The sequence below is a fragment of the Lycium ferocissimum genome, chromosome 11 (genome assembly GCF_029784015.1).
Source record: "Lycium ferocissimum isolate CSIRO_LF1 chromosome 11, AGI_CSIRO_Lferr_CH_V1, whole genome shotgun sequence".
Lineage (NCBI taxonomy): Eukaryota > Viridiplantae > Streptophyta > Magnoliopsida > Solanales > Solanaceae > Lycium > Lycium ferocissimum.
Window position 1 is genome coordinate 32592832 of NC_081352.1, and position 26423 is coordinate 32619254.

At 34.0% G+C, this 26423-nt stretch overlaps 3 protein-coding genes across 3 annotated transcripts; 1 reads left to right on the top strand and 2 right to left on the bottom strand.

Annotated features, from left to right (window-relative positions):
- The first annotated feature begins 4687 nt into the window (after window positions 1–4687).
- On the top strand, window positions 4688–11078 carry LOC132035826 (WPP domain-interacting protein 2). Its single transcript, XM_059425961.1, has 2 exons — window positions 4688–5959; window positions 10131–11078. Exons 1-2 carry the CDS (start codon window positions 4825–4827, stop codon window positions 10820–10822), a joined length of 1827 nt encoding a protein of 608 aa, XP_059281944.1. The 5' UTR covers window positions 4688–4824; the 3' UTR covers window positions 10823–11078.
- Window positions 11079–16846: 5768 nt separating this feature from the next.
- LOC132036317 (zinc finger protein ZAT1) lies at window positions 16847–19101 on the bottom strand. Its single transcript, XM_059426632.1, has one exon. The coding sequence runs from the start codon at window positions 18571–18573 to the stop codon at window positions 17209–17211; it is 1365 nt and encodes a 454-aa protein (XP_059282615.1). The 5' UTR covers window positions 18574–19101; the 3' UTR covers window positions 16847–17208.
- Window positions 19102–24061: 4960 nt separating this feature from the next.
- LOC132036624 (photosystem I reaction center subunit V, chloroplastic) lies at window positions 24062–24648 on the bottom strand. The gene has a single exon (XM_059426995.1). The coding sequence runs from the start codon at window positions 24582–24584 to the stop codon at window positions 24141–24143; it is 444 nt and encodes a 147-aa protein (XP_059282978.1). The 5' UTR covers window positions 24585–24648; the 3' UTR covers window positions 24062–24140.
- Between the last annotated feature and the right edge of the window lie 1775 nt (window positions 24649–26423).

Sequence of the window (26423 nt, forward strand, 5' to 3'; positions counted from 1 at the left end):
CTAAAGACCACCCCCAACGAAGGGCAATTGTGCAAATTGCCCCTTGTGCTTCAGGCCCCTTCATTTGTCGAAGTTTTTTGTTAGTCCAAATTATTGGTAATTTAACAATTAAATTTACAAGTATCTTAATTCTTTTCCCTATCATCGTGATTGCCACTTCACATTGAATAATGTAACTTGTTTAGTATTTATTGAAAAATCATGCGAGGTCATACGAAAAGCTTTGTTTTTCAAATTTTTAATAAAAAGTTGTACGAAGAAAAAGAAAAAGTTGATAGGGTGCAACTTTTCTTGAGTATTATATGTTTGAAAAGTCTCCTATTCTTTAACTTTTGTCTTTTCCTTTTATTCTTCCTGTTTTCTTTTCCTTTTCCTCTTCATTTTCCCTCTTATTTTTCGTCTTTGACAGAATAACTCATCTTGCTTAATGTGATTAAACAATATTCATTAATCTAATTTCTTATTTTTATAATAACAACATTGTCATAAATGTTTTTGGTCGTTTTGTATTCGGAGAATTGAAGATATTTCTGATCTGGTGTAGCTTTTAAGAAGAACTTGATTTCTTTGGATAAATTTTTAGCTAACCACAGTTTAAGCTTTGCAAAATTACAAATATTAGTTACCCGCAAGGGTGATTGAGTTGGTTGAGCATGTAACTTCCATAATGGAGATTTCAGGTTCGAAACTCTCTACCTACAAAAAGCCGGGGATTTGCCTTCTGGGTCGAGCTCATCGCACGGGGCTTACGTTGTTACATCCCGTATTTTCGTACGTTAAGTTGCATCATAAGTTAGTCATATAAGCTCAAAGGACAGGATTATGTTTGAAGTTATAAGTGTTTATGTCATGTTTAACATGAGATAAGCGAGTGTCGTGAAGGTTGGAGGTTAAAACGAATCGGAGAAAAAACATAAGTTTTGTTAAGTTTGGGATGTTGAACAAGTTATACAGGCTGTATGAAATTTTGATTATATCCAAGTATGCAAATAAAGAGATCAGTGTATAAAAGTTTGACGGGTGAACAGTGACGACCAGAAAATTAAAAGGGGAAAATCTGCATTTTTTTCCCACTATTCCTACGCCTCTCTCATCCCTAAACTCTCTCTAGACTCTTCCAAATCTTCTTTAAGTGACCCTAATTTATTGCCATCGAAGTTTGACAAGAAACCATCCTAAAATCAAAAGACTAATAAGGGGTAACATAGTAAGTGTGATGATTGTTGCGTGGCTACTCATTTGAGTTGAAAACTGAGGATTTTTCCTAGAAGTCTTAGGAGTTCAAGGTAAGAATATGATCTTAACTTTGTTATTAAGTTGTGTGTAAAAGAATTGTTGGTTTTAAGGTGAAGAAAATATGTTTTGCAAGACATAAAGTGAGTTGTTGGTATGGCTATCTTATGGACTGATTTTGGATGGAATTTGAAGAGATTTTCACTTGCTTATATTATTGTATATTGTCCTTGTGGTTGTTGATGATGTTGTGTATATTGTGGACCGTTTTGGGGTTGCGTTCTTGTGGTAATTTATGGCTGGAAATTTGATGGAATAACTTGGAAGTAAACTTGAAATAGAATATATATAGAATAAGATGTTATGCATACGAGTTGTTTTGAAAGAATCTCTCAGATGGCTTTTGATTTAACTTAGTGGCAACGTGAATATACACTAGGATTGATGTGCTGTTGTTGTATTGAATTGAGTTGAGTTGAGTGGAAGTGAATGTTACAAGGGAGATGTTTTCCGAATTCCCGTAACCAAGCTACTAGTTTAATATGTGAGTTAAACTTAGCCTTGATTAGAAGCCTCCTTATGTTGTGTAGATTGGAATTGAATAGTTTGATGGATTGCTCAAGAAGTATTAAGGACGCAGCAAGGTTAAGGTATGTATGGCTAAAACCCTTTCTTTCTAAAGGCATAATATAAACCTTTGTACCATATCCCTAATATCCTTGCCTCCACAAATGCTAGAAGCCTATGAATCTCATGATCCTTACGATATTATTGAGCTTATTCATGATCTTTGAGACTATTCTTTGTGATTGATCTCGCCTCATAATACTTGTTCTTTCGAGGTGAGATATAGCGATGACGATTCTATTTCTAATGCCATCTAAGTTCATGGCTCTCGATACTCTCATGACATTATCTATTTCATCTTACGATGGTTGATCCTTCAAGGAATGATATAGTGATAATGATAATGCTAATGATGATGTTGATTTCATTTATGTATTCTTATGTATATGTATGTATGTATGCATTGCATCCATCGATCGAGTTGCGTGTTACACCGAGTCCGAAAGTGGTCTGAGGGATGACACCGAGTCCCGAAAGTAGGGTGACGGATGACACCGAGTCCCGAAGAGGGCCGGGTCACGGATGACACGAGAGTCTCGATAGGGCGTGTATGCGGATATGACAGATGTATGTATAGTAAATGTATGTAACTGCAACTGTGTGTATATTGTGTATTGATGTGTATGAATTGTTTTTTTTTCTTTCCCATAGACAAGTTAATTTACGTGACAGAGGTGTGAGAAAGTGTACGAGGTATAATTACTCACCTTATCTTTTGCTATCTTCATATTACTATTCATGCCTTACATACTCAGTACGTTGTTTGTACTAACGTCCCTTCTTGTGGACCTTTGCGTTCATGCACGCAGGTGTAGATAGACGAGACGAGAATCTTTCATCGTAGGCTACCTTCAGGTACTGGTCTTGAGTGGTGGCTCCACTTCTTCCTGGAGCATTGCGAGTCTGGGTACACACACACACACACACACACACACACACACACACACACTCACACACACACACAAATATATATATATATATATATATATATATGTGTTAAGGGTATCGGGGGCCACGTCTATTGTATACTTCAAATCATGTTCATAGAGGCTTTGCGAGCCGGTTCACAGTATGCACTTAGTTATATTATGTCAGTTGTTATGTTGGCGTCATGGGTCCATTATACATATAGTTATGCATGATATTATGTTCATATTTAGCCCTTAGCCTTATTTTTACCATTCGAGACATGAAGGATGCGAGTTATAAGTTGGTTCGCTCGGTTCCCGTAGGGTGCAGGGTGCCAATCACGCCTTACCAAGGGTGAGGTGTGACATACGTAGTGCAGGTTACCTCTCCCGTGTGATTTACAAGCTATTATACAAAAGCGGAGCTTACCCTGTACGCACTCGAAGGGTAGCAACTGCGGGTTCCTTGTCATAAAAAAAATAATTTACAAATATTTGTTATACGACCTTGATATTAGTGTTGTGCTTTCATAGTAGTAGTGGTACAGATCATTAGCACACCGATTTTGGGCCCACATTCGTTCTCAATGTGGGCCCCAATTCCATGTGGCTCTTCTGTATATTCTCCCTATATTCCGCGTTGCAACCAATCCTTAATTTTCTAGACCAATCTTTCATTTTTCTACATTTTTTTTTTGGTTAATTGGAAATTATATTGGAAAGGATATAGTAAGTCTAGCTGCTTTAATGGTAGTCTTTACTCACTCGTAATGTGGAGAAGGAACTTACGCAAATTACATACTTATCGGGGCATTGCTACTAATTCGTTCATTAGCAGATTAATATTACTATTCAAAATACAACAACAACAACATACTCAGTGAAATCTCACAATGTGAGGTTTGAAGAGGGTAAAGTGTACGCAGACCTTATCCCTATCTTGAAAGATAAAAAGGCTATTTCCGAAAGACCCTCAGCTCAAGATAATATTACTATTCAAAATACAGTTACTAAATGTAGTTCTTGTAATGTCTGTCTAAATTGTATTATTAACACACTAGAGACACTATCAAAATTCTAGATTATACATTTTTCCTTTGCTTCTTCCTTCGCCAGTAGATCAACAATCTGTTTTTGTATCCTGTATGTGTGTGGGTCCAAATATGTTCTTGTTATCTTTTAGGGCAAAATTTCATGTGAAATAAGAATATTTTTGGCTCAAATATATAATGGCAGGAGCATGAATGGACCTTCAAGGGAAGACAAATATTATAAATTTCAATACTTTAGGGTATTTTTAACCTTTTCCGAATACTTTCTTTCGTTCACTTTTACTTATCATGTTTCGCTTCATAAAAGTCAATTTAATTAATTTACAGAGCTAAATTAAATTAAATTAATGCGATATTTTAAATTTAAAATATAGATATTCGACAACTACAAAAATAATCATATAAATTGCAATCTTTCTCATATTGATATTATCATAACAAGTATTTTATTAACGGGAACTAGCCAAGCAAAAGAAAACGAGGGAGTAGTTCAGTGCTAAAAACAATAAAATTATTTCTACATGTTTCGGCGGGCTATAAAATTACCAAATCTGGCCGACTTCTAGGGTTTCCATAATTCCAAATTCTCTTCAAATTCATCACAAATCTTCTGGATAATAATGAATGAAAAGGTACGCCCAATTACTTACTATATTGCTTCTCCCTTTCCTATTTAAACAATGAACCAATTCAATTTTGTTTGAAATCGCGAGCTGGAATGATACTTGACTTTTCTCGATCTTGATCTTGATCTGGATTCGAAAAATAACGGAAAAAGGGTCAGATTTGCCCCTTTACTCTTTTAAAAAGTTAAATTTTCCCTTCGTTATACTTTTTCGATATATTTGCACTGACCATCCAACTTTGAGCACATATATACCCTTGAACCGTTAAGTCCCATTGTCCCGGCCTTTATTATCCTACGTGGCGCCTACCAATTTAATTCTGGTCACAATTAAACCCGACCCACCATTAAACCCGACCCTATACATTTTTCTCTAGTAATGGACTTGGAAGATGAAAATTCAGCTAGTAATTCTGTCCAGGATAATGAAGCAATGACTACCCCGCCGAGATTTGTACATGGTAATCAAAGCAAGGTAGAAAGTAATGGGTGTAGTACTCCTGAGGATAACAACAACGACAACATACCTAGTGTAATTCCACAAGTGGGGTCTGGAGAGGGTGGTGTATATGCAGCCTTACCCCTACCTTGTGAGGGTAGTGAGGATAATAGTAGTAATAAATTGGATGATGTAAAAGGCAAGGGAATTGAAATTTCAACTCCCTTGGTGAAATCGTCTCCGACAACGAAAGGGTTCGGGTTGAAGAAATGGAAAAGGATGAAGCGGGATGCGAGGAAGGATGGGGATAGTAGTAGTGTAAACAGTGATAAAATGTTGAAACGGGGTTTGGCGAGTCCGGTTGGTAGTTCAGCAAAAGGTGTAAACTTTTCTGCTGGAAGGATCCAAAAAAGCGATGGATCTGTTTCGTCTACGAATGCGGTATGCAGGAGTACCGGATTTCTGGTTGATGGTTTTGGTTTAATTGGTGACTCCCTGATTTTCAATGCTGTATCGGAATCAGAGAACAGCGAGGATCGGAGTAGTAGGTCTTCTACTGCAGCTAGTGCTCCAAAGGCAAGGTATGAAGGATCACCTGTGGTGTTTGGTTATCCATCTGACAAGCATTGGTTGAGGAGTTTGAGTGGGAAAAGCTTGGGCACATCAGCTCAGCGACCTCATCAGGGAAAAAGTCGGGCTGAAACTAGTAAAAAGCCTAGAGGAGAAAGGGTCAAAGTCGAGAAGGAAAACTCTCATTCCAGCATGGAATCTGACTCGAGAAGCTCTAATTTTCTCTTTATGCAGGGTAACTATGCTACAAGTAACGGTACAAAAGGTGAAAGGCTAATGATTTATGATGGAGAATCCAGTGACGAAGCTCAGGACAGAGAAAGACCAATTGGTGAGGAACTTAATGATAGGGAGTCTGAAAATGTGTCACAAGAAGATCTAGCTGCTGAATCTCCATGGGAGATTAAGGAAGAGAAGAGTGAGAATCAAGGTTCATCCACTGATCATGATCCTCTGATGGAATCTATCTTCGGCTTCCAGGCTGCTCAAGAAGCGCTTGCAAAAGGTAGATCCTTAGTTCTTATTGAAAATTTCAATTTTACTTCTGCTTAAATGAAAAGTATCGATGTAGATCATGATTTGCCTCAGAAATTTGTTCTACTTTGCATATTCTGTATGTTGCACAAGGCGGTGTCTTTCTGGTTGAATCAATATGGTAAGGGGATGGTACTTATGTTTGACATTGCCTATTTTGGCATCACTCAAGAAATATATGCTAGCATTATTATAGGAACAATAACATCAAGTCTATAAAGTCAGTGAATTATTTTAGGAGGTAGCATTCATAATCCTAATAATGTACATATGCCTAAATAATCATTTGGGGACCAGCTATGTTTTATCCTCTTTGAGGCATATAATCGTTTATATTTGGTGATCATGCGGTAATGTGTGTGTATCTCTGACCGTGGTGTTCTTTCTTTTTCTAAAAGAAGCTTTTATGTGCGTTAATGTCATGTATTTTGCCATTTTCTGGTTCTTTAAAATTATTGTTGGTATAATAACTTCACGATTATACTCTGTGAAGGTGTCGATATTTCATAAATTTCTGTTAGCAACAGCAGATCTTGTTGGGAACGTATTTATTGATACAAAGGCCATGTTCAACTTAAAGCATGTCCAACAACCCATTGACCAAGTTCAATCTCATGTTAATCGAAAAAATCTACAAGCTTATATCCTTCTGTGTTTTTCTGGACTTGATGCGACTCCCTTCTCTGACTCTCCCTCTCGCACAAGTATATTTTAACTCTTTTATTTGCATGCAGACCTTCATGTATATCTGTTTTACCTGATATAGACTTATAGGATGGTGTTAGGACATTAGAGATTGTAATTTGAAGAATTCAATTTCTTATTGTGGGAAAGTAAAATTAGGATACCTATCCCGCCTACTTTTGTTATGGAGGAATTAAGCTTATTCCTGGAATTGTTATTTAGATGGACTTTGGATTTTATTTCCCATGATGGAATGAAAACTTTGCAGCTAAGGACCACTAGAAACTTAGATTGCTGAAGGAGAACCTTCGTAGTTGCAGCTGCATGTGCTGCTAGGGTTCTGGGAGCCCCCTAGAAGAAATTTGTTTGGTAATTGTTTAGCTTTGCTTGAGCTGGGTAATAATTAGTGTTGCCTAAGGTTGTTAACAACCCTTTAGCAAAGCTTCGACATTCATAGACAAGACAAAGCCTTATTTGGATTAGGTGGAGAATGAGCTATGTTGTTTTACAGCTGATTGGGGATATGAAACTAATGGAGACAAAGGATACGCCAAAGTAAGAAATCTTAAGTACAGGGTAAGGCCTCTTTTTATTTTCTTGAGTAGTGGATTGACGGGGCAGATCTTTATTTGCATCGATTATCTTTGTTGCATGCTATATGTTCAAGAATGCCTATATATATTGTTAATATCCTGAACAATCAGATCACATTGTGCAGGTATGATGCTTTTGTTGGAAAATTGTAGTTTCTGTCAACAATTATTAAATTGCTTAAAAGTGTTGGAATTAATCCTAATCCTATATCCACAGCTGCTTCAAACAAAATGATATGTAAGAATTTTTTGGTCCAAAACCAACTACTGGGCCAAGAAGAAGGTGAGGAAGAACTTTTGAGAAATAAGAGAAAGCAACCTCTTGTTTCTTCAAATGGAATGAAGCAGGTCATGGAATTGTTGACAGGAACATTTGAATCTGTGGAGAAAAAAGTTGAAGAGATGGAAAAAGAAATGAATACAAAACTGGACATCATCTACAACTCTACAATGATTTGGGACTATTCAAATTAGGTGCAAATAATGACTTATTTTTTGCAGTATACTGAGCCAATTTCAATATCGACTATGGCAGTTTGTAATCCATCTTTATGTCCTATCCCAAGATTCTATTCACTAGATGAATTGCAAGTTATGATACAACCTTTACCCCCTCCACCGCTCATTGAAAATCCTCCACCATCTCCAGTGCCCCAAGAACCAGTTATTTCAGATCATGACAGTGAAACTCTCTTAAGTTTGGGAGATCTTGCAGTTATTTTCCTTGGATATACTCCTCTTTTTACACCTAATGTGGGAGGATCAAGAATGTTGGAGCCAAATTCGGAAAGAGTGATGGCAAAAAGGCCCAGAACAGGGGGAGAAGAATACTCAGAAAATTGGATACGTGTGCCTATTACACAGCCAAGGGAGGAGAACTATTTGTTGTTGATAATGAAGGAGGTAGGAATAACTTTATAATGAGATTTATCCAGGAGGATGAAAATTCAAGTGTGGGGGAAATATTTCCTTAGCTTTCTTCTTCACTCAATGTAAATACAAAAAAAAAAAAATAGCCATTCTTTTCTACGCGCTAAAAATAGTGTCCGGGGCAACCTCTTTTTTGTAGAGTCGTAGATGATGTGTTGCATCTGAATATGTTCTATTCTATGCAACTTGTGCTCCACTCCTTCCATTTTTGCGTTCATTTCTTTTTTCATCTCTTCAACTTTTTTCTCCAAAGATTCAAATTTTCCTGTCAACAATTCCATGATCTGCGTCATTCCACTTGGAGAAACAAGAGGTTGCTTGCTCTTATTTCTCAAAAGTTCTTCGTCCTCACCTTCTCTTTTCTTGGCCCAGTAGTTGATGAACTTTTTGAGCAAAACTTCTTACATGTCATTTTGTTTGAAGCAGTTGTCGATTTAGGATTAGTACTAATTCCAACACTTCTAAGCAATTTAGTATTGTCGAAGGAAACCACAATTTTCTGACAGAAGCATCATACCTGCACGATGTGATCAGATAGTTGATGATATTACCAATTTTTATAGGCATTCTTGAGCATATAGCCTGCAACAAAGCTAATCGATTCAAATATGACTAAGATAGTACATATATATATATATATATATAGATAGATAGATAGTATACAGATGTATCAAGTTTCATAAACTATCCCAACAAAAGAAATTACTCAATTATGAAGTAAAAAAAACTAAGTAGGAATTTAAAAGACGAGAAATATTTTATGGACAAAGAAATATTTCTACTGCAAGAAAGAGACCAAGAATAATTCTTGTGACTGTTGATGCTTTGATGCCTTTTTCCGTACTACTTAGATTGTTATTTATAGAGAACATTTGTAGGACAAAGTGACTTGAAGTCATGACTTTGTGGCTCTTATTCTTGCCTTCTTCCTTGCAGCAAGGAGAACATTTGTTGGCAAAAGTGACTTGAAGTCATGACAATGTCAGTTGAAGTCACGACTTTGTGGCTCTTATTCTTGCTTCCACCGTGTATTGCTAGTTTTTATTCTTTTCCTTCTTGTTCTGTTTGTTGTCTTCTTTCCTTTATTAATCTTTCTCCTGCAAAACTTGTTAGGAAATATAGGAGAATTGAATATATTTGTTCATTCTTTTATTTAGAATTCATATTTTTTTATTTTTTTTATATGAAAATACATGAATACACCACACACACACAAAGACGAACTCTATTACTCATTAATGTTTTTTTTGAGAAGGTAATGGAATTACTCATTAATGTTCAATTATTAGTCGCTGACTTTTCTGTCACTGCTCTATAACTTTGAAGTTGCTTCCTCTGTTCTGTCCTCCCCTCCCTCCTATGGTATCGTTGATTTTCCCGTTCCGCGAACCACACAGCATTTTTTTTTTTTACACAAGACTTTAGATAGAAAACAGTACAGAGAGGCAAAAGTCAGAGTAGGTGAGGTTGAGAGTCATGGTCAAATAAAAGTTTGTTTCTTGCTTTCGAAGCATCAGATGGACGGGCTTAGGTGCTTTGCACTCCCAGTTTAGTCATCCCCTTCATTGACATATTAGGATATTTTCTTTATTGATTATCGGTGTTGGTCCTGTTTGACCTCAGAATTACATTAAAGGGGAAGTACATATTATATCATATGAAGTAGTTGACCAGTTCCTTTCTGTGAATGTTCTTGTTTTTAGATAAGCTTTACTATGTCGTGTGTTTTTTCCATGCTTAAAGAATTTTTACTGATCTGTTTAGTCAATATGTATATCCATTGATTTTTGGTGGTTCACAAGCATTCTTCTTGAGCTTTCCTTGTCTGTCTGCCAAATTTAATAATATAAACCAATGAACATACTTCAAAAAACTCTGTTGAATTTCTTGTTATCCATGCATTGGACTAATTTTTTTGATGTGCTTTCTTCACAGAAATTCAGAAATTCAAAGAAATAGGAAAAGATATTATCTTTGGCCATTCGCTGGAGGATGTTGGAATACCTTCAGATGACTCTGATTTCCCTAGACCAAGCACATCTGTGCTTTCGCAGCACAGGGATGGTGCTCAACATCCTCTGAACTCCTTGGAGTCTGAAGTGGTTACCCTAAAGCATAATATATTACAGTTGCAAAACAAGCTTCAGAAGGCAGCAGACCTGGTTAAGTCCAAGGAAGCAAGAGTTACTGAACTTGAAGCCATTTTAGGTAGTAGCTCAAAGAAGGAAGAAGAGACTAACGAAATTGAGCTCGAGGGTCTCTTCAGACAGAAAATTGAAGCTGAAATTCAGTATTTGACAATATCAAGAACAGCCCAAAAGTTGAGAAGTGCAGCAGTTGATCAACTGACCCTCTTCGAAGAACAAAAGACCTTAGCTTCAGAACAAGCACAGATGGTGCACATGTTAGGAGATGCAGAAGCAAAGGCTGCAATGCTCAAGACACAAGCTGAGAAGTTGGGAAGTTACTGTGAAGATTTAGCAAGCACTGATGAAAAGCTAAAGCTACAGAAGAAAGTCTGTAAGTATGGTTCGTGTTTTTTCATACAGTTGGTGTTGCTGGCCGTTGTTGTTGGACTGTTTCTGATGCAGATGTCTCATGATCATGCTGAACTTGTACCCACTTAATGTTACAGAAGTTTTTCTCTCTTCTTCTTCTTCTTCTTTTTTTTTTTTTTTTTGGGGTTTTTACTATCAACATTGTCATCGTGCAATGTTGAAATTTTAGATTAGTTTGTTTTAGATGTTTATAGATAGGTGATATACCCACTTTTCATTTTCTCAAGTCTTTGTTCAAGGTTAATTATAGAAGATGATCTGTTGGTTCATAAGTTGAGATACTTTTTTTGCTTCTATAAAAGGGCTCACCTTGGAAGTTCTTTAACGTGGTCTCATATCCTTATTCATCCAATTGTTAGCTGGGTATATTCCCTTTTCCAATAGTATGTGTGATGGATTGTCTACTGCCTACTGGTATATTTGGATTATTGAAAGGGCAATTGCCCTTCGTTTGGAGTGGTCTTTAAATTTTGCCCCTCATATTTAAAATCTTTAAATTTTTGTGTTGCAAATCAAAATTTTAAAAAAAATTCGCAAGGCAAGTTTAAATTTCGCTATGTCCCCAACGGATACGCTTGTGAAGGAATTCAAAGTTATCCGACCGTGATACTTATGCCTTTCATAAGTATGCCGGTCCAGATAACTTTGATAATTCATTCAAAAGTTTGGATCCCATAAAAGTTTGCCCATAAAAGTATGGGCTCACTTTGTGAAGGAAGCCCATTTAACCTTGTATAGTCCGCATAACTTTGATAATTCCTTATATGCTTACATAAAAGTTTGCCATTAAAAGTATGCCCCCACCGCATAACTTTGTGAAGGAATTATCAAAGTTTATTCCATACTTTGCCAAGTCCGCCCATAAGTTTCTGTGCATAAAATGTGTAATTCCTTAACAAAAGTATGCGGGTCCGGCATAACTTGCGATTTTTTTTTTAATTTATCTTCGAGCGGGGGGGACTCGAACCTCATTATTTGCGAAAACTCAAAGTTGCAATGCGAAGGGCAAAAATTAAAGGACATCATGGCATAATTTAAAGGTACAAATGAGGCCTAAAAGAATGGACTCGCGCAAAAAAATGTTATTGAAAGTGGAGTGTGGAGTGGCTTGGTGATGGCCAACATTTATTTGGCCCTGACCATGTCTGTTATCCATGGCCCTTTTATAAGATGGCTCAAGTGTTGGCCCATGATAACCAAGTAGTTTACTATGAACCTAAGCTACATGTAAATTCACGAATAGCTATTTTTCAGTTTCTGTAATTATTAAATAATTACTATTATGGAGTTTCGAATTTCACTAATAAAACATCATGACATCAAAACAGAACCGAAAATGCCAATGGACGCTATTTATGCCAATTTATATACTTGAGTGTCAAAGAAATACTCCCTTATTTCACTTTTATTTGTCCACTTTTGATTATGTACATCCCTTAAGAAATAATAAATAAAATGCATAATTTACCAATGTACCCATATTAATTGGTGCGTATCTTTATTGGATTTGAAAAATGATTTGAAGTGAGTATTTAATGCTATCGGTAAAACAGGAAAAAAAATTGTCTTGTCTTGATAAGCTAAAAAAGATAAGTAAAAGTGAAAATTTATTTTTCGAATCTTTGGATAAATAAAAGTGAATAGAGGGAGTACTAACAACTACTCGCTCCGGCTTAAAATAAGTGTTTATTTGCCTTTTTCACCCCTTTTAATAAAACGCTAACTCCTAGGAAAAAAAGGTATTTTTACTAAACTACTCTTAAGTAATAAGATTCTTGCCTACTTATTGTTTTGAGTAAATTGGGACAAATTTGAAAAGGTAAAATTAATTCCTACTTGATTATGTAAGTGAAAACTTATTTGAGCCAAAAGCGGAGGGAGTATTAAAGAAACCTAAAGAAGTACTAACGACTACCAAAGAAATCTTAAGTAGAAAATTCCACCTGTTCGTTACTAGCTAAATACCAGTAACTTAGAACTATAGTAGGACAACAATTTGACTTTTGAAGAAAAATGGGATTCACGTCCATTGATCTTTAAATATCATAAGATTGAATATCAAAATGTCTCTTTCTAAACTTAAGTAATTGTTGAGCATACACATATCAAAACGTAAATGCCATTAGCAAATCTTCTAACTTCTCGCATTAATCAGGACGCGTGACCGAATCTTCTCATATTCATCCCTTTTAGAATTCATTTCCATCAACTTAATTAATAGATCTTTATTCACTAAATGTTGAATAAAATTCATATATTCTTCTGATTTTTACCTTATAGTAGTTGATGAGTACATAAAATCAAATTATACTCAAAAAGTTTTAACAAATTCCGTAAACTATTGTGGATAAGGGGTATGTTAGCCGGGAGCGGAGCTAGAAAGGGCCCATGACAATATTGTTTGACTTTGTGAAAATAATATATAGTAGAAACTTTATTGCTCACTTTTTTAATGAAATTTAAAATTGGGCAATTCGCGAAATTTAAACTTATTGCTTCGGCTAAAACCCATAGGTTTAATCGCCATTCTGTCAAAATTTGAAAAAAATTCGCAAGGGAGAGTTGACCAATGATGTGAAGGAATTAATGGATTATCAGCAAAATATAAGAAAGTGCTAAAAAGATGATTAGTGAGCTGTGTAAGGAAAATGTAACTAGTTATGTTTTAAAATAAAGCAGGTCCACTCTAAAAGTTTCCGAAAAGTTAAAAAAAATATATACCTCGACGGACTTTTAGTTGTGTTTGATAATTGCCTATTTTATATATATATATATATATATTATATACATATTAGTATTTACAAGTAACTTAAACTTTGCCTTATAAGGCAAAGTCTATGCATTAAGGAAAAATTCTTGCCTTATGGGGAACTTGCCATAACGTTGTTGGTCTCAATCGGATCCGGCATAACTTTAGCTTTTCCTTAAAGATTGTATGCGGATCCGGCATACTGCCGATCTGCCTTGCGAAATTATTTTTTTATTTTATGAGCGGGGTTCGAACCCGAACTTTATGTATTTGCCCACCTTTTCATCAATGTAAAATATGAGGGGCAAAATTTACCACAAAGGGAAAAATTTAAAGATACAAAAGAAGGGCAGTCCGCGCAAAAAAAATGTTTAAAATATATAGCCCATGACAATATTGTTTGACTTTGACAATAACTTGAAAACTTTATTGCTCAAATAAAGTAAAAAAACTAATGACCAATGATGGAGTAATGGATTATCAGCAAAATATAAGAAAGTGCTAAAAGATGATTAGTGAGCTGTGTTGATGTAACTGAAAATAAAGCAGGTCCACTCACTACCTCGACTTGATAATTGATATACATATTAGTTTTATAAGTAACTTCCGCCTATGTGGGCGCGTGAACTTGCTAACATTGTTGGTCTCAATCCTAAACAAAAGAGGAGGATTATGATAGGTCGACGATCAATGTAAAACTAATCAATTTATGAATCCTAATAATACTTATATATCTATTTGTAAGTGCAAACCTATTATTGCTAAAAAAAACTAATGAATGTAGTGATAATATAAAAATCAATAATTGATTTTCCAAAATGGTGTAACATAGGCAACTTATCCTAATATAAAAATCAATAATTGATTTTTACGGCTCGAACTTGTAATCTATGAATGATAAGAAAATTATTTTACCATCAATCTAAAACTATCGTTCGGACTTCTGCATAATGATAGTTTTGATCCCTTGTTAAAATCCGACATCTGTCTATGCAAGTAAGGATGGTAGGTAGGGGTATATAAAGGCAAAATGATAGGGAAAAATGGATGCTACTTTCATATAAATGGTCACGAGAATGTGGGCAAGAAACAGTTGGGTTTTAGGACTACTTTCAAATTCCCTACGATATTCCCTCCTAAATTATTCAGAATATTAAAATGGAAACAATTTTATTAAATTGTCTTTCGATGTTTACACTAAATCATACCAGTTTATCATGGTTAAATTACAATTTAAGGTAAAAATATATAATTAATTTAATAATGAAAGTATATATATATATATATATATATATATATATATATATATATATATATATATATATATATTAGTTGGGTATAAACACCATGAGCAGCTATATTTTTAAACATTATTTGCTTCTCTTTATCTCGGGCAAAACACACTCACGAGTCACGACCAAGTATATGTATCGACAAAATACAAAAAGGGCACGATGTTCTTCATTTTCTCAACACAAACATCCAACTTTTATTTTTTTCTCTTTATCTTTTGTATTTTCAGAGTTTAGGATTTAGGTCACAAGTTAGTGAATCAACAAAGGAAAAATATCTTAACTCTTTAGACCGAAAACTTAAAGCTAACATCAGTGTCCAGCCGAAAAAAAATATAGTCATATTTGATCTTTACATCAAATCGATAAATAAATCACATGTTTTTTAATTAACGTTACTGCATCACTTAAATAGTACTCCCTCCGGATCAAAAAAAAGAGTTCACTTAGCTTTTTTTTTCATATTTGCCCCTATTAAGTGTTACTTATTTTTTACTTATTTCAAATTCCAATGCCTATTTAATTAGGGGTAGTTTAGTCAAATTACTTATTTTTGTCTTGGAGTTAGTATTTTCTTAAGGGGTGTGCAAATGGCTAAGTGAACTCTTTTTTTGATTCGGAGGGAATAGTTAACTAATATACATTGTCGTCTCATTTTATTATCTAACCATAGTAATTAATGTAATTAGGTGTAAACATAGTGTTTAAGTATACTCTGTGCACCCCTTTCCACTTTATTTTTCTTTTTAGGGAAAAAATTAGATAAATCAGTGAGATGCGGTTCTGGCATCGATGATAACTAATACTCGCTTCGGTTCAAAAAGAGTATCTACTTATCAAATCAAGAAAGTATAACCTTATTTTTCTAAGTGTTAAATGGCCAAATCCCAATACCTTTTTAATTAGGGATAGTTTAATCAAATTATCTATTATTGTCTAGGAGTTAGTATTTTCTTAAGGGGTATGCAAATGGCTGAATGGACACTCTTTTTTTAATCGGAGGGAATAGTAGTAAACTAGTAATATACTGTAATGAATTGACTAAGTGATACATACCTTGGAACAAGAATTAAAGGCTCTCGGAGAACAAATTCCTAATGCTGATTGTTGTATTTTTGGATTTTTCTTTTTCTTGAGTGGTATTCTTTCACTACCCCCAAGCCGTGAATTACGCGGTTTCCCTTATTTCTGTTATTTTTCCTTATGTTGACACTTTTAAGTTGACCTGTAAATATTCACTGATTCTATAACCTCCTTTAGGATTTCCAATTTTTCCTTTTACTAATTTGCATTAATGAATAAAAAGGAAAAAAGGAAGATTCTCGGGAAGTTGTTGGCAATTACGTGTATGAGGGGGTTCCTAAGTCTTATAGGTTGGTTATATTATACACTTACAAGCAAAGTTCTAGATCCGGCTTTGAGGAGTTTCTTGATTTTCGATGACCTTTAATTTTTTTTTCCTCCATCCTTAATCAGGCGTTTTGGGTCAAGTTCTTCTTATACGGAATCGCCTTTGTTAGGGAGCGCTTTGCTCCTATATTAGTTTCCGACGCTAATACGGATTTAATCAGGCCCCAATATAGATACGGGACATCAGGTGAGAAACCATAAAAGTAAAACTTTTCATTTTCCCCATCAGGCTAGATGACAAATCTCAAAACTATCACGACTTCCACTACAAAAATCTTGACTATTGTTTCCTAGTCTCACTAAAAGAAGAATTTATGGTGTTGCTACATGGGTGTAGCTTAGTATCAATGAAGTTGGTTAAGAACCATGATGTTTCAGGTTTAAATTTCAACGGAAGCAAAAAGGCTGATTAAGCATTTCCCATCTGTCCAAGCGCCTTGATGGGTATAGTTACCCGGTATGCGAGTTCAGCCTAGAAACCACTATTGCCATGACCAACAAATATTCAACTAGTTGTGACGCAAAATACATAAGAGAGAGAGAGAGAAGTGTAACCATCTAGCTATCAAATATACAGTGAATCCAAGTAGAAAAAGCTTTCAATTTGTTATGCGGTCAAAACACGAAAAGCAAGAGAAAAAAATTAGACTGGAAGCCATGTATTGGTACTGAAAGAAGAGTTCCTGTACATATAGTATATACATTTGGTGTTTTCCTACTGACAGCAGACATTGTTGGACAATCGTGCTTCCCATCAAGATAATTGTAAATATAAGAACAAAAGCCAACAGCTAGCCCTACTTCGAAACACCCATTAAGGATTGAAAACAAGAAAAAAAAAAAGAAAAAAAAAAGAAAAGGAAAAAGATAATAGTAACTAAATAATAGCCAAGAAGGTTACTATGCGATTATAAATCAAGCTGCGAAGAGAAATTAGTACTAGTTGTTCCTAACCAAAAAGCTAAAAGATGCAATAACTAGAAATTTAAAAGCTACCTAGTTAATTAAATTGGAAGAAATGAAAAATACCCATGATGATCAGCAACTTCATCTTCATGATCAGGGGGCAATTCATTGAGATCAAAATCCAGAATTCTTCGTCCATTAATGTTGCTGAATTCACTAGGCGAAGTCAATTGACACCTATTCGTTGGGAACTTCTTGTTACTATAACATAATTTGCTATCATCCAACAACTTTGAGCTGCTAGCAGATGCTTCTTCATTAGTAATATCGGAATTTAGAATGACCATTCTGAATTTGTTGTGACTAGACATATGCCCTCCAAGAGCTTGGTGAGTTGTGAAGCTCTTTTCGCAAGTGTTACACTTGTATTTTTCAGGCGTATTTTGGTCATGATCAAGAGAAACTGGACTAGCTGCATCTTTTACTGAATCAAGAAACTTCATCTTCTTCCTTCTCTTCTTCTTGTTCTCATTGATCATCGATTCAGAAACACAATAAGCTAATTCTTGATCAGTTTCAGCTTTTGAAGTAAGAGAATTGCTGTTCGTTGTCTCCAATTCTTCTCGAATTCCATGCTTATTATCATAGCCCCCTCCAGTAAGGCCGGATTCGAGCACTGAATCTCCGTTGGCTAGCAGCATTAGATGATTCACAGCATCGCGCAATTGTTCCTCATCCTTCAGGCCTGAGTTGGTGGATTCTTCAGCAACAGGCTTGCGGCCTCGTTTAGACTTCACTGACCAGCCAGGCACCGGCTTAGATAAATCTCCACCAGAAGCAGTATCAGTAGTAGCAGAAGCTGTTTTTTTATCCATCTCATTAGTAGCGCTTACTAGTAAATCCTCAGATTCAGTAATAGCAGAAGTTGTTTTTTTATTATCATCAGGAGATTTCAAATGAGGAGGTTGAATTCCCCTCCATGCCCGTTCAGGATGACACCTCATATGCCCAAACAACGATTTCATGGACGGGAAGTTCTTCCCACAGATTGAACAAGTTGGTAGCAACTGATTGTCGCAATTCTCTAAATCTAATTTTTCTTCATGATCTTGTTGTAATATTCGTTTCTTGTAGTACCTGTCAACAAGTGGTTTCAACTTTTTGCACTTTTTACCAGAGAGGTACAGCTGCTTTTTGGAAGCCTGAACGTGAATTCTCATGTGACCTCCAAGTGCTTTACCAGACCTAAACCCTTTGTTACACACATGACAAATCCTCGTATTATTATCATCATTATTTTTTGGATTAATCTGAACTTCCTTTTCATCTTCATCTTCATCAACAACATCATCCTTATGATCTTCTAGGACTTGTTTGTGATCTTCTAACACATCATCCTCAGAAATCTTGAGCTTTATCCACAATGTCTCCTTGCCAACTCGATGATCTTGATAATCAACCATTGTAACAAATTTGAAGGAAGAATTACCTCTTGATCACTACTGAAAAAACAGGAACTAGCTACGCATAAATTTTATAGCTCAAGAACAAAATCTTTTAGCTACGAGCTCTTTACTGGCAGATTAGTGACAAAATTCGTAGCTAATTCCAGATTTTTTGTTGTATTTCTGCAGCTAGAGATGGAGGGGCAGGTAACTTAGCTAGCTAAGCAACTATGTATGTACATACAAAACCCTAAAACAAAGGAAAGAGATATAAACTCCACAACAATAACAAACAAACTGAATTAAATCAAGGAGGAGGAGGAGGCAACTTAGCTAAAAAAGAAACCCATAGCGAGAAAAAAGGCAGGAAATTTGTCGTCAAAAAACAAAATATCAGCTCCAACAAGGAAATTAAAGATAATCACAACTTATAATAGTGAGTAATATAATGAAGTTGTAAGAGAAAAAAGCTCAGAAGAAAATGAGAAAATGAAGAAGAAGAGCAAGAGGAAGGGATGAGGAAGAGTCATTCTAAAACTGCTAATGTGGAAAACTGGAAATTGACTGTCACGTTCTCAACTAAGGCATTGACTGTGGTGTGGGTAGGAAAAAGAGATATATACTAGTTTTTATTTTTCAATTTCTTTTTACCCATTTATTCCAGTTTGGTAAATTAATTGGAGGACAAATACTTAACCATATAAACTTACTATAGTTAAATGACTCAATGAGGTGAGAATGAATGTCATTAGCCATGGTGATATAAGTGTTAAAGTATATGTACAAATATATGTCATGCGTCTATTGAAGTTGGTATAAACACCGGATGCGTGTAAGTTTTTACCGCAAAAAGATATTATAGTCTTTCCTCATTCTTCCCAATATTTGTCACATTTCGATTTTCGAGAGTCAGTTTGTCTAATATTCAGAACTAAATTGGATTAGATCAATTTAATATTTTAAAATTAAAATTAAAATATTCAAAAACTATACGACAAGTTGCAATTCTTCTCATATCACTATCGTGAACATTAAAATGGTTGATTAGAGTTTATATAGTTTGAATCTCGTGAATCGGAAAATGACAAGTATATTGGGACGGATGAAGTAATTTTTAGAAGTTTTTAAATCTCCATTAAATCATTGATTATTTGTTTTAACGAATATGTTTAGATTAATGGTAATTAAATTACATGAGATAAGTGATGGTGTGAAGTTGAAGATCATCTCAATCTTTTAAGATTTGACTGCCAACTAAACCAAAAAAAGAGTTGCCTAATCAAATTAAAACTCTTGTAAATTCAAATTACTTAAATTTCGACTTTTCAAGAGGTATATATCTCATACATATTCCCACTAATTTTGCTCAAAATTAAATCTCGATCTTAGCCAATTAATGCAAAGTTTGTCAAGGAGTGTGAGAGTTACCAAAACCTTTCACGAAGATTTTAACCGTATGCATTTAATTTTTACTTTGAATGTGAAAATATAAATTAATTACCTTACTTAAGGGGTCATTTACTAGTTATGTGTTTATTCCACGCGATTTTTTAACCTCAGCTTCCCGTGTTTATCCTATCATATTCATGCCTCATTTGCATGCGGCCAGCCACATTCACACCGGCCAAATCAATGCTATATATAGCCTTTTGTTTTACTCTCTCCGTCCATTTTTATTTGTCCAGTTTACTAAAAATAGAGGTTTATTTTTACTTATCTAGTTTAGAAAAACTAAGAAATAATTTACCATTTCATACCTACTTTACCCTTGTTATTAATTATTGAATTGAAAACTTCAAGGAATTGTTAATGGCTGCATTATAACTTTTAGAGTATAATTAATTTAAATCACTAGATAACTTAGTAATAATTAAGGGTGATATGGTAAAACTGTGTCATTCTAGTTATGCTCATGTCAAGTTAATACAAGACAAGTAAAAGTGGACAAAGTATCCTCACAAATTCACAAATCTTGTTAATGAATTGTAGATTCGTGATTTTAATTTGGACTTTGATTGCGTTTAATTATAAAAGGATATGGAAATCATCTTCCAATGTATTTTGTGTTAATATCAAAATTTCCGTCTTAGATCATAGTCTAACTTTAGATTATGAATGTGATTTTAGAAGAATGTTGATACTTCATCCTTTAAATTATCAACGTCCCATTCTTTTCTTAAATCCTCTCAACTATGAAAAATATTATCCAGGCACAATGTTTATATAAGGAGTATTTGACAAAATAATCCGTCTTCCCTTCCATAAATGAGTAAGCAATGACTATATGCTTTCTTGAAGTAGTAATAATGGAAGCAAAAATTATTTTATCTTAATTTTCTAATCTGATAAATTAGACTTATTTTTGAAAACTAAAAATATGTCCGACTCGATTAGCGTAGTCCATTATAAAAGTTCTTTCGACACCTTAATTACACTCCAAAAGATAAAACTTTTAAAGCTTAGACGGTATGAATGCAAAATACATCTCAGCATTTACTATAAAGCATGCCAATGCCACCAAGGCATGCATCTCTAGTGAAACTTGTGTCGTGTTGTACAAAATCTGCTCTACTGAGTCAGAGCTAATACTAGGCGCATATTCAATAGAATGCTCTAACTAGGGGTGGTAAAAGTAACTTATAAAAATATTATTTGTCTAATGCTTTTACGATCTGCTTATTATTAATTTAGTTAATCTTTGACTTGTTCAAATTCAATTCATTTAAAAGTTAGGGTTGATTTTGGCTAAGCATGTAGTCCAATTAATCTGTGAAGTGTCAAAATATTTAATTTTTTTGGTTGATTTTGGACCATGATTCATTATTCAACCCATTTTTTTGTTGATTTCAACCCAATTAATTTTTAGATAGGATTGGATAATAATTCATTTATTAATTGATTTTAACCGCTCATTTGCTGATTAACCGTACTCCCACCTTCGGAAAATTACTGATTATCAAAAGGGAAACAAATTAGTATTGGAGTCTGGAGAAATAAAGTTCTGGGAGAAAATGTATTATCCCAAGTTAAAACCAATTTCAGTACTTGGGCATGCGATGATTTGTATCACACCATTCGCACCTAAGATAGTGTAGCGGGGGCGGCTCAACGGATCTCGTGGCCAAGGCGAAATCATTTTGAGAGGCCCATAAATTTATTTTATTAAAATTTGTATATAAAATTATTTCTAAACAACAAATTAATCATTTAAGACAAAAAAGATAGTGAATTAAAAAAAAAAAAAAAACTAGAAGAAGAACACAAACAATAAAGTGGTTGATTATCGGATGTTGAGGTCTGAAACTCAAAGTGAAAATTTTGATTTGGCTATCACCACAAACAAGAAAAGAAATGAACGTACATAACGTAGAATAGTTTAAATTATGAGCATTGACAGTGTCAAAAATATTTACACCTTTCGATCAATTTAAATGATAATTGTAGTTCATTCAATTAAGTAGCACTCATTATTGAATATCAAAAATAAATTGTAAATAACCTAATATAATATGATGAATTACACTAAAAGGAAGCCGGTGCATGAATGCTTTTGTGTTCATGCAATTTCAGAGAAGATTGTAAAAGAAATTCATTAAGTCGGCTATGCATATAATTGGATTCCTATTTAAGAAAGATAAAATTAATTTAAAGAGTCAAGCAAATATTCTAATTAATGAATGAAGAAAATTATCATAATTTAAGAACTTATTGGTACAAAATAACCTCAAACAAATAACAAAAAAATATATTATAACACCTTTGTTTATAATAATTATTTATATAAATTATATAATCTATGATAACATTATTATATTAATAAGAGCTTAAAACAGAATTTGGGGCCTCCAAATTGAGGGGACTAAGGCAACGCCCTAACAGGCCTAGCCTTAGAGCCGCCCCTGTAGTGTGGTATAGCCAATAGTTAATAAAATAGGTATAAATTAGAAGATTCTCGACAAAGTATACTAAGTGATTTCTTTTTATCCGCATAAATTTCAATGAACGGAACTATTGGATACATGTACTAGTGGGTCTCCTGTATAAAAGAAAATAATGTTACAACACCTCTCTCATTATGTCTCACGACCTTTCCTAATAAACACGAGAGTTTGAGCTGAAACTTGATCTAATAACCCTTTTAGAATCTAAATCAAATGTGATGGACTTCTTTTTCTAGTAACTTTTCACATGCCAAACACATCCACGAAGATAAAGAAAACTTTTTGATGTAGGTGCGTTTATTTTATAAGCCTTCATTTTTCTCTTATGCTTAATTTCTGATTTACTAGAAAGGCAAACACAATACTTCCAGTCATTCTTATTGGTGCTATTGATCGATTCTAGTTCTAGTGAAAAAAATAAATATCAAGCCCCTTGAGACGATCGAAGAAAATGAAAATTGAGATAGTCATATCGTTGGCACTATACAAACAAGGCCATAGAATTTCACATAAAATCAAATTAAAAAAACATCATTTTCTTTAACCAAAGAAACTGGAGTCATAACAATTGCTAGAAATAGGCAAGTAGCAAGGGTATAATAAGCAACAATATGTCCAATAGATCCCCATGCAAGAACATCAACAATATTAAACCCAACTAGATCATCAGGCTTATAGTCTGTTTGGCCAACCTTCTAAAATTAGTTTATTTTAAAAAATCTTTTTTTTTTGAAAAGTGCTTCTTAAAAAAACATTTTTGAGCAGCAATTAGCGTTTGACTAAACTTTTAAAAAGCGTTTTTAAAAAAAAACACTTCTGAAGAAAAAGCTACTTTTTTTAGCTTCTGACAAGCTATTTTTGCTACTCTCCAAAAGTACTTATTTTCTCTCAAAAGCTTGGCCAAACACCTTATTTTTTTTAAGTAAATACTTTTTTTTAATTAAAAAAAATACTTTTGGAAACAAATAAGTTTGGCCAAACAGGCAAACTGATATATTCTTTAGCTCTATCATCTCCAGCTTCAAAATGAGAAACTCCATTTTGTGTTGGCAACCCTTGTTTTGCCACGGTTTCTCTTTGGAAGTTGAAGAAAAAAAGAACCTCCCCAAAAATGGTTCCTTATATATGTTTATGACAAAAATTAATCCTTTAAGGATGCAATGAACAACTTTAATTTGATCCATTAAGCTAAGTTTGCTAAATATTAGTCACTTTTAGTCTTCATCAAATATTTATCTAACTCTGCCATTAGATTTGACAAGAATTATAAAAAAAGAAAATTAAAGGGAAACTCACTTTTAAAGGTAATTTTTTTTTTTATAGTATCTGCTATTTTTTAAAATTTATTTTTAGAACTTGGTGCATCCTTTCTAGATGTAATTTATGCTATTTTTTAATATCCTTTTAGTGTTGTATATTTAAGATTTGATCGGACTTTTTTGGTGTGTGTGGTAAAAATAAATTCCATTGTTACAGTTAAATCTAAGACAGAGTTCGATAAATATTAAATGGAGATTAAAATTATTAACTTCTGACATCGAAGCAAAGAAAAACAGAGACAGTAATACTAGTAATTCTTTGGCACTATACAAACAAGGCCATAACAATTTCACATAGATCAACAAAAAAAAGACATCAATTTCTTTAACCAAAGAAACTAGGATCATAACCATTGCTAGAAGTAGCAAGGATATAATAAGCAACAATATGACCAATTGATCCCCATGCAAGAACATCAACAATATTAAACCCAACTGGATCATTAGACTTAAGCAAACTTATATATTCTTTAGCTCTAACATCACCAGCCTCAAAATGAGAAACTCCATTTTGTGTTGGCAACCCTTGTTTGGCCACGTTTTCTCTTTGGAAGTTAAAGAAAACAAACCTTCCAAGGAAAAGTGAAAGCCCAGTGCTTAAACTGATGACAATTGATGGGTTGAGTTCAGCTTTTACACCAAGATTTGTGGTTTTCTTGGTGATGGGCTTGAAGGTGGTAGGCTTGTGAAGGAAAAGAGAAGAGTCAGTGGGTTTGTTGAGAGGTCTAAGACCTTGGAAAGTTGGTGTAGAGAAGAGAGTTGAAGCCATTGTTGAGGTTGTGGAGGCTTGTGATAGTGAGAAGAATAGAGAGAGAGAGAGAGAGAGAGAGAGAGGGGCTGTTGAATATAGTGGATGTCATAGGGTGTGTCAGAAATATAAGTGGATGTTGGAGATTTGGATATCTAAAGATGAGTGTGGGGAATGAGTTGAAGTAGATTTTTTAGGGTGAGTTGGCTTTGCTTCATTGGTTCCTTGTGGATTAGAGATCCTTGAAACCCAAGATTTTCCTTTTCTATTAAACATTATTATATAGTATAACAAGAACATATTCTCAAATGAGTTTAAAATAAATAAAGAAAAATCAAAGATATAGGGATCGTTCCATAAGACTTTGTTCCTTTCTACTTGACGTTATTTTTCCTAGATTTTTGCCTCACGGAGTGGTAACTTGCTTATTTAGCACTTGCGCTAAGGATCTAATAATTAGAGTCAAACTTGGATTTGAAAAAAGAAAAAAGCTTTTTCTTATTAGCCGGAGTCATCTGCTAAATTTTTACATTGTTGGGTCATTTAATTTGTTGACAATTTTTTTTTTTTTTTATGTAATTGTTTAATATTCAAAATTCATTAGCTAGCCTCATCTGTATTCGCGCTAACGAGACAAGGCACTTTAACGAGGAAATAGTCTCTACAAAAAATCACTCCATCCCCATACTTAAACTCAAGGCCCCTAGTTGAGGGCAAGTGAACCTCATCCATTCCAAAACATTTTTTTGGTGGTACAATTTCATAGCCGACCAAGAACTTCTTCATTCCAAATACTTAAACGCGAGATTTTTGGTTAAGAATAGAGGAAACTCGTCTATCTCACCACATCTCTTGGTACCATTTCATAGTCGACTTTGGCAAGTTAATTACCATATTGGTTTGTCAATCAACAGTTACTACAAGTATTACTGTTTTTGGTTTCTTTGGTATAATGGTATTCTCGAAATTCTTTACCTTATGTATTGGAACAATAGTAGCGACTTTTTAACTCTATGAGCCTGTTTGGATTGGCTTATAAGTTGGTCAAGAAATAGTTTATAGGTTACAAATTCAGAAAAAGTTATAAGTTTATAAGTTTTATCGTTCAAATGACCGGAGACCGTCATTTTTAACTTATTTTGAGTGTTATACAAAAAATAAAACTGGTTCATATTATTGTAAATTAAGTTAAATTAAGTTAAAAAGTGTTCAAAAAAACTCCTGAAAAACACCAAAAAAGACCAACACCAACTTTTTTTTTTATTTTTTTTTTGCTTAAAAGCCATTTTAGTTTGACCAACAACTTTACCCTTTTATCCTTATATTTTTTGTTAATTCCAATACTACCCTTACTTCTAAAAACCCTTTGAAGACTTTTATCCAAACACGTCAAGAATCGTTTATTTATAAAATAATCAACACTTAAAACTACTTAAAAACCACTTTTTTTCAGCTAATTACTACTTAAAAACCACTTTTTTTCAGCTAATTCAAACGGGCTCTATATATTCAATCACCCACGTCTTACTTAGCTCATCCAGCGTTGGTACGTCAGAATAGTCATGTAGTTATGCAAGAATGGTCCTGTTTGACGTGCACCAATTTTTGCACACCTAGTTTTGCAAATAAAAGAATGATAAATACTTGTTTATATTAAACCAATAAATATATGACATATGTTTTCACAAAAATTGTTATCACAAAATCATAGTTAACTAATAGACATTCTCACCTTAATTTATCACTTACCTATAGTAAATTGAATAGTTTGGTGTAACTTCTACACATCTAAAAATCCATGCTACTCATCATAATAAAAGGGAGACTCTGTTCAAAGCGTTATGATTTAAGCTTTTTGAA